At 37.8% G+C, this 17,224-nt stretch overlaps 1 protein-coding gene across 4 annotated transcripts in view; it reads left to right on the forward strand.

Moving 5' to 3' along the window:
- The window catches only part of LOC129510083 (cytosolic beta-glucosidase), a 331,724-nt gene that overhangs the window by 23,043 nt on the left and 291,457 nt on the right, over positions 1-17,224 (forward strand). For all 4 annotated transcript variants that reach the window (XR_008664519.1, XM_055325940.1, XM_055325937.1 and 1 more), the window contains exon 2: positions 15,086-15,313. Coding sequence is in view for 3 of the 4 variants with exons in the window: in XM_055325940.1 (XP_055181915.1) it covers positions 15,086-15,313 (228 nt within the window). In the remaining variant the exon portion in view is untranslated. The remainder of the gene's footprint in view (positions 1-15,085; positions 15,314-17,224) is intronic.

Consider the following 17,224-nt stretch of genomic DNA (forward strand, 5'->3'; position numbering starts at 1 on the left):
CCTCCCGGGACCCTGGCTCATACCCACGGCCACTCCCCGTCACAGAGCACAGTCCCACTTGGGTGTTTAGAATAATGAGACCAAGAAACAGCTAAACCCCAAATATGATTGAAGGCTCAGTGCTGTTGTCTCTGGATGTCTCAGTGCTGTTGGAGGAGACGGTTGGCCAATCATCTTTGTTTCCTTGCTTCTCTTATTTCTGCGTATTTACTGAGGCCTCTGATCTGGCCGAGCCTGGTTGACCCCGTTTGAGGGGAGGTAATAAAAAAGAACATTCTTAAGGTGGTTTCAGGACCCCTGACTCTGGCAGGTATATAGGATGTATAGGATGGAGACTTCTTCTGCTGCACATGCCTCCGAGTATCCTGGATGCCTCCTGCTCACCCCTTGCTCTCTCCAGCCCTTCACCTCCCTCCATCTGTCCAGGGGAAGTCGCTTGTAAAGCATTTAGCTGCATCAAAGAGGTTCGTTTTCAGGTTTCTGCCTTTTCTTAACATAGTTTTGATAACACATTTTTCCACCTTAAAAATCATTCTGCTGTCATCTTCTGTTTATTAGAAGATTTACTTAGAATTTCAAAAAAAAAAAAAATCCAAGTGGGTAGATGGACATTCTTTTCTTCTTAATCTTCCTCTCCCCCCTCCCTTTATTTTCTCTTCCATTCTTTTCTTCTTTTTTTGCGTTCAATTGTCAGAGAATGTAGCCTGCCTGAGTTCTTTTTTTTAATAAATTTATTTTTTATTGGTGTTCAATTTGCCAACATATAGAATAACACTCAGTGCTCATCCCATCAAGTGCCCACCTCATCTCATCAAGTGCCCGTCACCCAGTCACCCCCACCCCCTGCCCACCTCCCTTCCACCACCCCTTGCTCGTTTCCCAGAGTTAGGAGTCTCTCATGTTCTGTCTCCCTCTCTGATATTTCCCACTCATTTTTTCTCCTTTCCCCTTTATTCCCTTTCACTATTTTTTATATTCCCCAAATGAATGAGACCATATAACGTTTGTTCTATAAAGAACTTATTAAACTCAACAGCAAAGAAACAAACAATCCGATCATGAAATGGGCCTGCGTGAGTTCTAATATCCGTGAATACTTCAAGGTGTTTGAAAATAATTTTCTGTAGTTGAGTAACAATCTCTGTCTCTCGTGTGCCTGTGTGTATCATACATCCATGTGTACCCATATGTAGAAAGTCATACAGGGACATCCGTCCATAGGAGCATAAGCTTATAAACTACGTTCATCAAATTCTCTCTTTCTCTGCCATTTTCCAAGAGAGTCTCTCCTGCGTTAGTGGAGTTTTCAGTATACCCCTGCATTTATCTCTAATATCTCTAATATTCTATTTCAAGACTCTATTGTTAGATGCACAGAAGTTCATGATTGCTATAGGGTTTTGGTGTGCTGTCACTTTTATTAATGTGAGAATATTGCCCTGTCCCATGTAATGCTTTTTTCCTTATATTTACTTTATATATTATTTCTTAAAGTTTCATTTACTTAACTCATCTCTACACCCCATGCGGGGCTCAAACCCAAGACTTTGAGATCAAGAGTTGCATGATTTTCCGACTGAACCAACCAGATACCCTTCATCTTTATATAATATCAATATTGCTGAGTCCATGTTATTTTTATCAGGATTTACATGGCAGATATATTTTCCTCTTCACCTTTACTGTATTCAAACAGGACTATTTAGTGGGTTTCTGATTACCAAGATTTCAGCTTTTTTATTTTTTTGCCATATTATTATTTTATATTTTATTTTATATTTATATTTATATTTATTTTCTAACCCCCTCCTCTTTTCCACCCCCCCCACTGCCATTTTATTTTTCTTTACTCTTTTTCCCACTGAGCGCGGTGTTCATTTCTTGGTTTTGTGTGTGGCTGCCCTGCGCGTGGCAGGCCCTCATTGTTGGCCCTGCCACTAAATATCAGAGCAGCCTCGTTTCTGGGATGATGGAAAGCACACTTGCACCTTCTCACATACCACTCCTAACCTCGAAACAGTGTCGACTTTGGTCTGTAATTTCCTTTCTCTTGTGGTTATCTTTATTTTTCTGACTTAATTTTTAATTTTATCTTAGTAACATGTACATGGTTTAAAAACTCAGATAGTACTGCGAGAATTATAACACCCAACAACAGAGAAAGACCTTTTATGTCACTTCTCTCAACTTATTATAGTTCCCTTAGACCAACATATGTGAGTCTTTTCACCATCTTTTTCTAGTATCTACTTCTATGTTTCTAAACAGCAAGCATATATGGTCATTATTTGGTACCTAGTTGAAAGTACAGCATATTGACTTCCCATTTCGTAAGATGAGATTTTTTTTTTTCTTTAGCCTGCTCTAGCACCATACTCACGCAGCAAACTTTTTCGTCACCATTTTTTCCATTTGGTTATTTAACAAATTTTGTTTGAATCTTTGCTGTTTTTACATCACTGTTTTATGTAAAAATTGTGCATGACTGAGCCACCTAATGTCCTATGATTGAGTTTTTCTTGTAGAGTTTTTGTTTCGCTTGGGAGTTAATAATTGTCTCTTGGTGGTAGCTTCCATTCTAGGATCCTTTCACTAATTCATCCCCATGCTGTCGGCAGAAATGTAAATTGTTTCTTGATATGTTTAAACACATAGGATGCTTTGTCAGTTTCTCTCTTTCTTTCTTTTTTTATTCTCAGAGATATCTTTTCTGGAACCTTCTATCCTCCTGTGACACGATATTGAAATGCGTTTCCAACAGTATAGTGGCTTTTCCTGTTATTTCGGAGGCTCTGTCCTTTCTGAATTAGCTTTGGACACAGAATGCTGTTAGTAGACCAGGGAATCTTGGCTTACCATAACCTCAAAGTCCCACGTAGAATAGTTATGTCTAATACATTTGAATGTTAATTGCAAAAATAAACATTTTTGTCTGAAAGTACGCCAGGTCGTAACTTATAAATGGCAATTGCTTGAATTTCTAGCCACATTTAATTTCTTAAATCGTTTACAAGCATTAAAATAACTTCTGCATATTTCTGTGAAGCGACGAGATAGCAAACATCAATATTTATATTTTATGCTAAACACACCTCACAGAAACTATTTTACTCAGCACATACTACAGGCCACCCCCCACTTCCCTAAAGTTCATGTTATGCCGCTTATCTACAGTAGTATGCTAATGGCTTTATTCATAAAAGCCAAGTGGCATAATGCAAACCTTAGGAAAGCAGGGGGTACCCTTCGCTTTATGCCATTTCAGGTAATGAAAGGTTTCCTAGGATCGCTCTCCTCTGAGAGAGCCGAAAAATCTTATTTCCAAACAGTCTTCGTGGTACTGGAGAGACACAGACAAGAGTGAAACCTGGTCCCTGCCTGGACGGAGCTCCAAGTGTGCAGGAGGCAAAGATATTTTTAAAGATGACTCAAGACTATATGTTGGGATCCCTGGGTGGCGCAGCGGTTTGGCGCTTGCCTTTGGCCCAGGGCGCGATCCTGGAGACCCGGGATCGAGTCCCACGTCGGGCTCCCGGTGCATGGAGCCTGCTTCTCCCTCTGCCTGTGTCTCTGCCTCTCTCTCTCTCACTGTGTGACTATCATAAATAAAAAAAAAAAAAAAAAAAGACTATATGTTAATTGTACTGAGTGTGCATCCAGAAGGGCGCGGTTCTGATGGGGAGTCGGGGAATATTTCCAAAAAGAGGTGTTGTGGTAGTGCTTTTTTGGGGGGGTTGTTGAAGGAAGAGTACACACACACGTACACACACGCTCACATACTTATTTACTTCTTATTTGACGTGATTTCCTTTATGCAGAGGACTGAGGTCTACATAGATCTATGTCCTCTCCAACGGCATTGTCACAGCAAAAATGACAGTGACACGGCTCCATGTGTATTGATGACTCCCAATTCCGGCAGCTGAGGGCCCCACAGGCCAAGTTATGCAAGCCTGGACACCAGATCTTCATCACAGGCAAGTCTGCAAACATCTTTGGTTAGAGTCATTCCTATGTATGCTCTACTGTATCAAGAGCAGGCCACAGAGAGAAGAGAAAAGAGCAAATGGTCACTTTTTGTGTGATTGTTGTTAGTGTTTGTTGTGTTGAGTCTAGAAGAGAAGAAAAGGACACTTGTTGAGCGCACACCTTCTACCACGTACCTTGCTCGCACCTTTGCTTTGGCTCAGTCAATTTTTACTAGAACCCCGCAGAGCAGGTCTCATCCTCCCACTTCATATGTACAGAGAAGTGAAGTGAGGGGCAGAGACGGGATTTGAACTTACCTGTTCCTGGATCGAGAGCTTGTGCTATTTCCATAATACTTTTCAGTCTTGGAAGCTTTGATTTTAGGCTGGTACGTAATATTGATATTTTACATTTTTTTAAAAAAAGGTTTTATTTATTTATTCTTGACAGACAGAGAGAGGGGCAGAGACACAGGCAGAGGGAGAAGCAGGCTCCATGCAGGGAGCTCGATGTGGGACTCGATCCCCGGAACTTGGGGACCACGCCCTGGGCTGAAGGCAGATGCCAAACTGCTGAACCACCCAGGCGTCCCTATATTTTACATTTTTGTGGGAATCCCTCCCCATGTCCTAACATGGTAAGGACTTCAGAGACTATTTTATTTTCTTTCAAATTATTAAAAAATAAAATCTGGAAACCTATCATTTCCTACCAAAAATATTGCAATAGCCTGCTAGCGGGGTCCTTGGGTCCCTAGTACCTTCTTTCTGCAAGTCAGCCTGAGCATTGCCACTGAATTATGCATTTGCTTTTCCCCTTATCAGGTCCACTGTGACAACTCTTACTCATTTTTCGACGCCTGCCTTAAAATGTTTCTCTTGGGCAAGTCTATCTAACTCCCAATGACAAAAGTAACTCAATGCTTTCTTCTTGATTCCCCCATAGTGTTTCTACATGATCTTAATCCAGCTCTTCTCTGGTGCAGCCTAAGAATTTATTTGTCTGATAGCAACTGGGTTGTGAGTTTTACATGTTTTGGATATTTTATAAATGGAAATATATCATGTATTTTTTTTTCCTGCAATTTGCTTTCTGCGTCTCAATATTATATTTGGGAGAGTATGCATGCTGATCTGAATAGACGTAGTTCATTTATTCTTACTCCTGTATAGTCTTCACTATATGACTCTTCTCTAGGTTATTTATTCATTTATTGATTAATTGTTCTGACAAAGGAAATTTGGCCTGTTTCCTATGGGGTTTTTGTTGTTTGTTGTAGTCATGGATATATATGCCTCCTGGTTTGCATTTGTAGAAACAGGATATATGGTGCTATGTGAATTATTGGGTTTTGGTTTATGCGCTTCTTCAACTTTACAAAATATTTCCGTATTGCTCTCTTACTAGCAGTGGATAAACATTGCTGCCATGCAACAATCTCTCTAATGCTGGATATCGCCCAATTTTTAAATTTGTACCAACTGTGTGGGTGTAGAATGGTATCTCATTGTGGTTTTCATTTGCATTTTCCAGATTTTTAATGATCTCTTACATTTTTTTTGAATGTTTACTAGCCATGTGTTTCTCCTTCTGTGAAGGAACTGTTTACATCTTTCGTCCATTTTTCTATAGTCTTGTTGGTCTTTTTAATTGAAATACTCAAATAAAAGTGGATTTTTCTAGGTTTTGCAGTTCTATTAGGTTCTGCTTCTTGTATTTTGGATCTCTATCATTAGGTGCATAAACGTTTAGGATTGTTAAGTCTTCTTGATAAATTGACCCCTTTAATTTTATGAAATGACTTTTCATATCCGCAGTAATATTCTTGCTCTGAAATCTACATGGGTACTCACATAGCCACTCTAGTTTTGTTGGATTAAAATTAGCATGGTATATGTCTGTTTTTTCTTCCTGACACTTTTAACCTTCTTTTGTCTTTACATTTAAAGTGGATTTCTTATAGGCAGTATATAGTGGAGTCTGATGTTTTTATTTAATCTGATAATCTCTGTCTTTCAGTTGTTTAGACTCCTTCACATTTAATGGTATTGATATGGTTGGGTTTAAATCTAGCATCTTGCTATTTATTTTCTATTTTTTTTCTGTCTTTTATTTTCATTTCCCTCTTTTTCTTTCTCAGATAACTTATTTTTAATGACTACTATATATTCTTTGCTGACTTACTAATTGTAACTCTTTGTTTTATTATTTTAGTGTTTCCTGTAGGATTTATAGTATATGTTTTTAACTTGCTACAGTCTCCCTTCAAGTGGTATTATAATGCTTATCATGCATAGCTAAAGACTCTTACAACATACTTCTATTTCTCCCTTCCTTGCCTTTGTGTACTGTTGCCATAGATTTTATGCCTACATATGTTATAAACTTTATGCTACATACTGTATTTCTTTAGCCAATAAATTATCTATGGAGATTTGAATAATAAAAAAAATTCTTATGTATTTACCCATGTGATGACCATTTCTGGTGTTCTTTCCATTGTGTAGATCCATACTTCCATCTGGTATCCATTGCTGTCTACCTGAATGACTTTCTTTAATGTATTGAGGATTTGCTGGTGATGAATTCTTTGAACTTTTGTATGTCTGGACAAGTATTTAGCCTTCATTTTTGCAATATATTTTTACTAGTATAAAATTTTAGTTACACAGATTTTTGTTCCTTTCATTTTTTTTCAAAGATGTTACTCTATTGTCTGCTTGCTTGCATTGTTTTGGACAACAAATCCACAGTATTCTTATCTTTGTTCCTCTAGACATTATATATCTTTTTCCTCTGGCAGCTTTTAAGATATTTCTTTTACGACTGGTTTTGAGCAATTTAATTATGCTTTGGCATAGTTTTCTTCATTTGTCTTGTGCTTGAGGCTCATTGATCTGGGATTTATAGGTTTATAGTTTTCATTAAATTAAAAAATAATTTCAGTCATCATTTCTTCAGAAAATGTGTTTGTCCCCTCCTTTGGAGGTTCTGATTATACGTTTATTAAGCTGATTGAAGTTGTCCCAGAGGTCACTGATCCTTTGTTTACATTCTGAGTCTTTTTTTTTCCCCTCATGTTTCATTTCAAAGAGTTTCTATTGCTATGTCTTCAAGTACAACAATTGTTTCTTCTACAATGTTCCATCTGCTGTTAATCCCATCTGGTGTATTTTTTGTCTCAGGCATTGTAGTTTTTATTTCTTGAAGTTCAATTTAGATTAAAAAAAAATTCCATATCTCTATCTACATTTGCAACTGTGTTTATGAGTGAGATTGGCTTCTAATTTTTTCTTTCATGTAGTGTTATTTTCTGGGTTTGGAACTAGGATATTTTAGCCACATAAATTGAGAAATTCCAAAAAAGATTTTTTTTTTTGGAATAATTTACACAACAGTGGACTTTTTTTGTGTGTGTTTGTTTGCTTTTAAATGTTTGGTAGAACTCAGTATCATAACCAACTGGCATGGCATTTTCTTTGTGGAACATTTTAACTACTGATTTAATTTTGAAATTGTTAAAAGATCTTTCAGATTTTTCAGTTTTCCTCGAACCAATTTTGTTAAGGCTAATTTCCTAAAATGTGTCATTTCTAAATAATTTTTCAAACATATTTTAATAAGGTTTTAAGAATAATATACCATTTCATCACTATAATCTCTGCATTTCTATAGCTCTATTCCCCTTTGCATTACTAATACTTATTTTTATCTTCTCTCATTTAAAAAAATTATTTTGCAGGAGTTTTTCTATTTAATTAGACTTTTCTAAAAGCCACTTTTTTTGCCTCTGTTAATCCTCTCTATCCTTCTTTGTTTTCTGTTTTATTGTTTCTGATATTACCTTATTTTTTCTATTTATTTGTCTCTGTTCTCCTGATTTGCTCCTTCTCCTCCTTCTTTCTTCCTCCTCTTTCTCTCTCTGATTTACACTTTTAAGTGAGATACTTAGCATATTAACTCTGAGGCTTGGTTCTTTTCTCATACATGAATTAAGGCTTTCTCTCTAAATACCACTTAAACCCCATACCATAATCTTTTCATATTTATCTTTCTGTTACAAAGTTTTTAATATTTTCTGATGACCATCATTATACCTTCTTTGAACCTTACGTTATTCAGATGTACCTACCTTTTTAGATTTCTAAACATTTGGAAGTTTGTTTTTTTGTTTGTTTGTTTGTTTTTTTGTTTAGATTTTATTTATTTGATAGAGAGAGAGGGAGCACAAGTGGAGGTGGAGCAGAGGGAGAGAGAGAAGCAGACTCCTTGCTGACTTCTCACTTTTGTGCCTTTATGTTGTTTTGGTCCAGTATTTTAGTTATTCTTTTTAATCCTCATAAAATAAACATTTTGTTATCCTTTTATATGTTAAGAGCTTGTTTAGGTTATCCATATATTTATTAATAACTTTATCATCCTCTTTCTTCTAATGTTTCATTTAATATTATTTCTTAAATTAATTTCCATGCTAATTAAAGCTTATATAATAAAATAATTTAAAGAATCAAAATGAAACTGTTTTAGAGACCATTAATCTCTGGTCCCCTTCCATGTTCCTCTCTCTAGAGGAAACTCCTTTAACTCTATAGTTAATCCTTTTGGCACTGACTACTATATTTTAAACAAGTTTATGCTACTAGTATTTGGTTTTAGTCCTGTTGTAGGCATAATCCATTGACTTCTCACTGTGAAAAGTGAGGATTTACCATTTTGTCCACTTTGTTTCCTTCTACCTTCCCACTTTCACTGACCCCATGGACAATTCCAATACCATAAAAAGTGGGGAGTTACTGCTAACTTGGTATAGAGTTGCAGTTTTGCAAGATGAAAAGAGTTCTGGAGGTGATGTGGTGATGGTCCCACAACAGCATGAGTATACTTAATGTCACTGAACTGTACACTTGGGAGTAGTTAAGATGGTCAGTCTTATGTGCGTTTTACCACAATTAAAAAAACACTATTGTCAGAGCACATACTGCAATGTTTATAGATTGAATGAAGGAGCATGGGTAGTTACAGATGAAACAAGATTTGCACCATGTTGAAAACTGCTAAAGCAGAGCCAAGGTTACACAGGACTTTGCTGTATCATTCTGTCTACTTTTGTGCATGTTGACAATTCCATAATAAATTTTTAAAAATTTGAGAGAGAGAGAATGGGGGGAGAGGCAAAGATGGGGGGAGAGAATCTCCCGCAGACTCCACACAGTGTAGAGCCCAGGATGAGTGGGGCTCCATCTCATGACCCTGAGATTCATGGCCTGAGCCAAAATCAAGAGTTGCCTGCTTAACCAACTGAGCCACCCAAGTGCCCCCCATGACAAATTTTCACAATTAAAAATATCATACTAGATACTCTATCAGTTTAATCTTCTTGAAGAACTATTTCCTATAGCCTGTGATGTACTTACATTGGCTGGTTAGTCCCTAGGTTTGCTGCACAGCTGTATCCTTGGAGGTCTCCTTTTGCCATTGCCTGGAGATTCCCTTTCTTGATTTTTTTTTTCCTGCTGAATTCCTGTTTTCCTGGATCCTAGATTTTATCTTTCATGGTCTACTGATTGTTGTAGTGAAACGTATCCTCCTATAATATCCAATGAAAAGAATTTTTTTTCTCAGTATCCAATGAGATCTTATATATCTGATAATATTTTTTTTTATTCTCACAATTAATGGTTGGAAGGATGGATTGTTGTTGCAAATATTGAGGAGTCATTTCCCCCTTCCACCCAACTTTGTGTCAGGTTGGTTGCTTTGTTGTCTCTTTCTCAGGTAGAGTTTGTTTCTTGTTTATTCTTGCACAGAGTGTGGAGTCCTTCGATTGCTATCCTGATATAAGCATGTTCATGTAGGCTTCCCATCTTTGGTAAGCTTTAGACTTTGTCTCCCTTCTGCTTTGTCCCACAGGCCATTAAAATGGCAGCTCACATCATCTGGGTTTGGCAGATGGTCCAGGAAAAAACCCTGCATCACTACTCATTTGTGCCTTTGAATTACCTCTCTCACTTTGTTTTTGAGTTACCTGTCATCCTACTAGGTCAATGACACATTTAAAAATGTAGTTCCTATATCTCATCCAGCAGTTGTAGTTGTTTGAAGGATAGCTTAGAGGTATGTAGTCCATGTGGGAATAGTAGTCTAGCTCCTCATAAAGGACGATCATGGGGCACCTGGGTGGCTCAGTGGTTGAGCGTTTGCCTTTTGCACAGGGTGTGATTCAGGGGTCCTAGAATCAAGTCCCACATCAGGCTTCCCGCAGGGAGTCTGCTTCTCCCTCTGTCAGTGTCTTTGCCTCTGTGTGTCTCTCATGAATAAATAAAAAAAATCTTTAAAAAATAAAAAAAAGGACAATCATACTTTTAGAATATGGACATAATAGCATCTAGAGAAAATCCCTAATGAACAAGTAACTTATTGATACCATTAATTCACCAAATTTACACTAAAGTACTAATGTGTACCAGTCACTGTATTTTTTATCAAATAAAAATATCAAATAATGGCTAATTTTAATTCAGATTTCAGTTTCTTGGGGAAAAAATGTTGATTAGATAAGTTTTGTTGAGCTAGTATACAGGTAGAATGAGCTGCTCCACAGAAGTACATTTTCCTGCTACCTGACATTTACCTTTTAAAATTGTCATAACTTGTTTTAAGCACTTTTAATGGAATGTTTTCCAAAAGGTATAATAAATGGTGTTATACACATCATAGGCTTCATAAACTGAGTAGCATGGGCATCAGTTGACTCTTCCCTCATCACTCTAAAAGTAATATAGTTCATTGGAAGGACTTGAACTTCAACATCACAAAGATCTGGAAACACATCTTGGCTTTGCTGCTGACAGTGTGCTCTTAAATAAGTCACCTATCAGTGGTTGGGGAAGCCAGCTTATACAGGTTCACCAGTACCTATTGTTAAGCTTTCAGTAATTTTGTGACCTGATTCTTTTTTATTTTATTTTTTTTAGATTTTTATTTATTTATTTATTTAGAGAGAGCATGTGTGAGTGGGGTGAGGAGCAGAGGGAGAGGAAGAGACCATCTCAAGCAAACTCTGCTCTGAGCAAGGAGCCAATGCAGGTCTCAATCTCACAACCCTAAGATTGTGAATGGAATCAAAATCAAGGGCAGGACACTTAACTGACTGAGCCACCCAGGTGCCCCTTGTGAGCTGATTCTTCAACATATCCATTATTAAAAATTAAATTATAGAAACTTAGTATATCATTTATATTAAAATCAAAGGCAATAAATGCTCAAAATAATTACTTCCTTATAATTTTATTAGACTTTATTATTCCCTATGTCCTTATAAATAATCCAAGGTCACTGAGGTTATTCTTCGATCTGTATACTATGTAATGGTGTGCTACTGCTCATCTTTCCCCACCCAGCCTTTAGTGTTATCCTATTGGTTGCTTGAAATTGGCCTTGGTGGAAGTATTTACACTGTAGAAAATGGCAAGTGATGCAAGTCAGTATTTTATTGTTATTTTGTTGATTGTCAAGACCTAAGAAAGTGATAGAGAAAATGTTAATAATGCAGAATAAAATTAAAAGTGTAGGGGATCCCTGGGTGGTTCAGTGGTTCAGCGCCTGCCTTTGGCCCAGGGCGTGATCCTGGAGTCCCGGGATCGAGTCCCACGTTGGGCTCCCTGCATGGAGCCTGCTTCTCCCTCCTCCTGTGTCTCTGCCTCTCTCTCTCTCTCTATGTCTATCATGAATAAATAAATAATATCTTAAAAAAAAGTGTGTCATGTCTATAGGGTTACATTGTGAGTAGAACAAACATTTCAGTGAAGATGTAGTTCATGTCATTGGTGAACAAGTGAAATTCTAGTACACTATTATTGTTTTCCTTTTATATTGCCTGTTATTTTAAGCAAAAATATTGGCTAACATTCACATGAGTACTACACTCATTTGTCAGGTTGCAACCATAGGTTGGCTACCAATATAAAGATTCGGTAAAAATCTAAAAGAGCTCTGAGAATGAGTTGGCCTTATGGAATTTATAGTAAAGAGTATTGCATATTATTTTGAAATTGTGTGTTACACATCTTTTATGTCAATAAAATTTCTAATAAACATATGTATACATATTTTTTTAATTTTTTTAGTAACCCCTATTCTATGCCCGAAGTGGGGATTTAACTCATGACCCCAAGATCATGACTTGCATGCTCTACCAACCGAGCCAGCCTGGTGCCCCTACATTTTTAAACGTATAGCCAGTTAATATTTTCTAGAACACCTAGATAATATTTAATCAATTATCTGATACTATAAGCACCATACTTGACTAAAATTGTATCTTAATATTTATGCCTCTTTCTTTCTAAGATTGAATGTCAGTATTCTTTTTTCCCCAAACTTCCAAATCCTATATATAGACATAAACTGAGAGCCATTGGAATGTATATAATCTTTTGCCTCTAAATTATGACTCCAGAGTATGATAATTTTTAATAGGTATGATTTCTTTTTTTAAATTTTTTTTTATTTATTTATGATAGTCACACACACAGAGAGAGAGAGAGAGAGAGAGGCAGAGACATAGGCAGAGGAAGAAGCAGGCTCCATGCATCGGGAGCCCGACGTGGGATTCGATCCCGGGTCTCCAGGATCGCGCCCTGGGCCAAAGGCAGGCGCCAAACCGCTGCGCCACCCAGGGATCCCGATTTCTTTGTATTCATACTTAGTATCCAACTTGATTTCAACTGCCATTTTTGCTTTTGTCAGAGCTCTTCCTTTTACCAGTCTCTCCTGTCTCCCCACAGTCCCCTCCCATAATTTACAGCCTATACTAACCTTTTTGGTCTGAAAACGAATACCTAATTCTGCTTGAATTGTCCACAAAATATGAGTAACTAGTTGCTAAATGAGGACCTAAAAGACTTTCCTGTAATTGTTTTAGTTTACTCTATCTGTGGCTTTCTTTCTTACATAAAAATCATTATGAAATATTTTAGGCATATCAAAAGGGTTGTGAATAATATAAAAAACATCTCTCCATATACCCCTAACCCAGTTTAAAGAATGAAATATAAAAGGTACAATCAAACTCCTCTCTGGTTCCATTAGCCCTTTTTCTCCCTAAATGTAACCACTAGCCTGAACTGATCATTTCCAGGCATGCTGTATGTTTATCTCATATGTATATATTCAGAATACATATGGATTGTTTTGCATATTCAAAAATATACAAAACATGATGAACATATTGTGTATATTCTTTAAAAAAATAAGTAGATTTTATATTTTAGAGTAATTTTAGGCTTGCAGAAAAATTGAACAGAAAGTACTGAGAGTTTCCATATACCTCATTCCCCCAGTTTCCTCTACTGGTAATGTCTTGCTTTACTGCGAGACAATTATTACAACTGATGAATGAATATCAATATATTATTAAATAAAGTTCATACTTTATAGGCTTTGATAAATGTATCTACCATTACAGTATCATGTAGAATAATTTTATTGCCTTAAAAACCTAAATTCCACCCATTTATCGCTCTATGCATTCTTTTGAATCTCATTTTTTTTGGTTGTATAGCTTTTTTGTTTTGAGGCTGAGTCCATTTGGAGCCCTATAACAAAACATCATAAACTGGATGCCTTATAAACAACAAATATTTATTTCTCACAATTCTGGAGGCTCTAAGTCTGAGGTGAGAGTGCTGGCATGGCTCGGTGAGGGCTCTCTTCTGCATCACAGACGTTTGTGTGTCCACATGGCACGAGGGAGTGGGGAATTCTGTGGGGTCTCTTTTATAAGGAGCTACCTGATTCTTGAGGCCTCCACCCTCCTGACTTCAGCACCTCCCAAAGACACCGCCTTCTCAAACCAGGCCATTGGCATTAGGATTTCAACGTAACTTTTGGGGGGGATACAAACATTCAGACTGTAGCAGAGGGTTATTGATGCTCCAGTTCTTTTCCTTTAACTGCTCATTAGTGTTTCTTCTGTACAATTATACCTCAAATTAATTATCTGTTCTACTGTTGGTAGAACATAGGTTGTTTCCAGGAGTGTGTTATTACAGACATCTCTGCCTCAATGATCTCATATAATCTCTTTGTGAAAATGCATGAGCATTTCTCCAGGGTATGTACCTAGAAGTGAAATGAGGGAGTCATGAGATTTTTAAAATGACTCCGTTATACCATAAGATGGATTCTAACTACATTTTAAACAAGATTTCTGTGTGTACAAATATTCCTCATGTAATGTAATTTCTACTTTCTGTTCTTCTAACGTGCAACAGTCTCTTTCCTGTGGGCTTATTTGGATCCTAGCTTCTCTTTTTTCTATTTTATTCCCACTCCCACCTCCCAGCAATTCACCTTGATGACCCAATTTTTCCTTTAGGTGTCCGTCTAAAAGCCATTTCTCTAAGAGATCTGAGACTCTAGCCCACATCTGGATAAATGCCCCTCCTTGGTTTCCTGGCAAGGCTTGTACTTCGGCTGTTTTGCAATTGCCCATAGCTAAGTTCTCCAAGGACAGGAAGCGCAGCAGAGCGCACTGTGCTATCTTCTGTGCTCAGCGTAGAGCCTGACACGTAACAGTTGTGGAATTAGTGGAGGCATGAATGAATGAAGGTAGGACACTACTATCATGTCAACAATGGCAGAAACTCGTGCCCTCCCCACAATAACTGACTGGACCATTGCAGGCTCCATTGTTGGCTAACAGGAGACTAGAGTTCAAGGGTAGAGGGCCAGGGACAAGGTCCTGAGACTCTGACAGGCACCCCAAGGAAGGCTTGTCAGTCATGGCCAGGAGGAGATATTTTCAACTCAGACATTCATAAGCTGGGGCCTGCCTCTGTTTACCAGCTGGGAAATCTTCAGAAAATGAGCCATGAAAGCCTGCTATGCGGCAGCACTATGCAATAATTTTTCATTTGCCACCAGTCAGCTTCAGGGATCAAGGACAGCTAAACACATAACTCGCTCATGCATGTTATTTTAAAGGCATATTTTAAAGTTATAAATATGGTACATTGAGTTAATGAGGTATGTTCTTTTGGCGACAAATATTCACATTCCACATATGCCTCTTGATGTCAAGAGTGTAACTGTTTCATTTTCTTCTTTTTCTCAGGAGGCTGGGATGCAGATGGAAAAGGCCCTAGTGTCTGGGACACATTCACCCATCAGGGAGGAGAGAGAGTTTTCAAGAACCAGACTGGCGATGTAGCTTGTGGCAGCTACACTCTGTGGGAGGAAGATTTGAAATGTATCAAACAGCTTGGATTGACTCATTACTGCTTCTCTCTTTCCTGGTCACGTCTGTTACCTGATGGGACGACAGGTTTCATCAACCAGAAAGGCAAGTGTTTCTTAAAAATAGAAGGTTGCAGCTTTAATTCAAGGTTATTGCTGCAGTCTGGCATAATTAATCCAGTATGCTATTCTGCAGTGGAGCTTTGAAATTGCACGTTTTTAGGGTGATTATAGGATGAATTTTTTGAAATGGGTTTGCATGAGCTCTCTTAGTAATATTCTGTTTTCCCTTAACTGGAGATATTTGTCGGGAAGGGACAAATAGGTGGGTAGGAAAGGGGGTGGGAGTAATAAGTGTTTGATTTGTGGAAGATATTCTTGAGTATTAACCTAAAGGTAAATCTCCAAAACTTATGTATTGAGCTATTTTCAGTTGCGGTATGCTGCGAAGAGTTATGAAAAGCCCTGGAGAACCTGAGAAGATTTTGAGTGTTTCAACTGGAGCTGAGTTAGTGGAGCAAATTAACTAGCACACAGAGATGAGCACCAAAGCATCTGGAGTCCGCTTCATTTGGGATTAAGGGCCAGCTACATCACTTACTATCTGTGGAAGCATCCCTTGTGCATTTTTTCTGCCTCAGTTTCCCCACAAGTAGAAAAGAATACTCTAATAGTTCCTAGTTCAGAGAGTTGCTGGAAAATTAAATGAAATAATCTTTGTAGACCGCTTTATACAGTAGCTGGTATATCATAAAAGCTTTCAAAAAGTGTTAGCTATTATTCTTATTAAGCTTTGTCATTAAAAGGACTACTGCCCTCTTTGTGTTATTTATGAGGCATTTTATATACATTTTCTCTAATCCCCATAATCAGTGAGAAAGGTATAATTAATCACATTTTACAGTGGTGCATATCCAAATCCAGATATTTTGTAAATAGTATATTTGGAATTTAAGCCTAACACCTGGCTAGTTCCTTCCACACAGGGTTGGCAAACTATGACCTGAGAGGCAAATTTGGCCTGCTTCCTAATTTTGTAGATAAAGCTCTATTGCAGCATAGCTGTGCCCATTCATTACATATAGTCTGTGGTTGCTTTCCCACCACAATGGTAGAACTGAGTAGTTGGGGCAGAGATCATAGGGCTTGCAGACCCTACAATATTTACTACCTGGTACTTTACAAGAAGTTTTGTGACCCCCATACTACAACTTAAGGGCTTTTTAATAAAGAACCTTTATTGCTTCTTTGTTCTGGAAAATATTTCACACTACTCCTACGGCTGGGACTAGGTGAGGTAAGTGATACGTCTAAGGTGCAAAATTTAAAGAAATGTTGGCTCTCAGGGTCTCAGAAGTGCAAGATGGGGACTTGCAGCTTCCTGAGTGAAGGCACCTGCTTGCCCCACCCTACTTTCAGCTGTGGTGCCTTCAATGATCCTCGGGGGTTCTATTTGAATAAGTTGTTGGATTTCCTTCATAGTAAGAACAATCTGTGATAACAACTACTAGGTGGGCTTGTGGCTTGTGTACTTGCTAGGCTCATTTTATGCAAGTTGAGGTGACCTGAACATTGGGAACTGCAGCTGCAACCTATGTCTCCCCCAAGATAGGGACAACACAAGGGTAGCAGGGCCATTGCTCGATTCCAAAGACAGTAGCTCCCTTGACACAACTGCTGTTGGTTGAATGTCTACTTTCTTGACATCACTGGCCAGGGTTTTGTTTTGTTTTGTTTTGTTTTGTTTCGTTTTTTCCCTGACTTTGAACAGAATTTAATTTGTTGTAAAGTTTAAAAGTGAACTAATAATTTTAAAAGTGAATGTGCTTTGCTCATTCGTCATCTGTAACCTTCTCTTTTCTCAGGCACCATCACATCCCCGAGGACTAAAACCTAAGAGTAATCTTAGTTGCTGGCTCTACTTATTTTCACTCATTTTCTGTCCTTTAATCCCTTGGACAAAACGCTGCCCCAGCAACTTGCCTAAAGCTTTGCCTCAGTTGTGTTGGCTTGCATC

This window comes from Nyctereutes procyonoides, unplaced genomic scaffold, assembly GCF_905146905.1.
Source record: "Nyctereutes procyonoides isolate TBG_1078 unplaced genomic scaffold, NYPRO_anot_genome, whole genome shotgun sequence".
Lineage (NCBI taxonomy): Eukaryota > Metazoa > Chordata > Mammalia > Carnivora > Canidae > Nyctereutes > Nyctereutes procyonoides.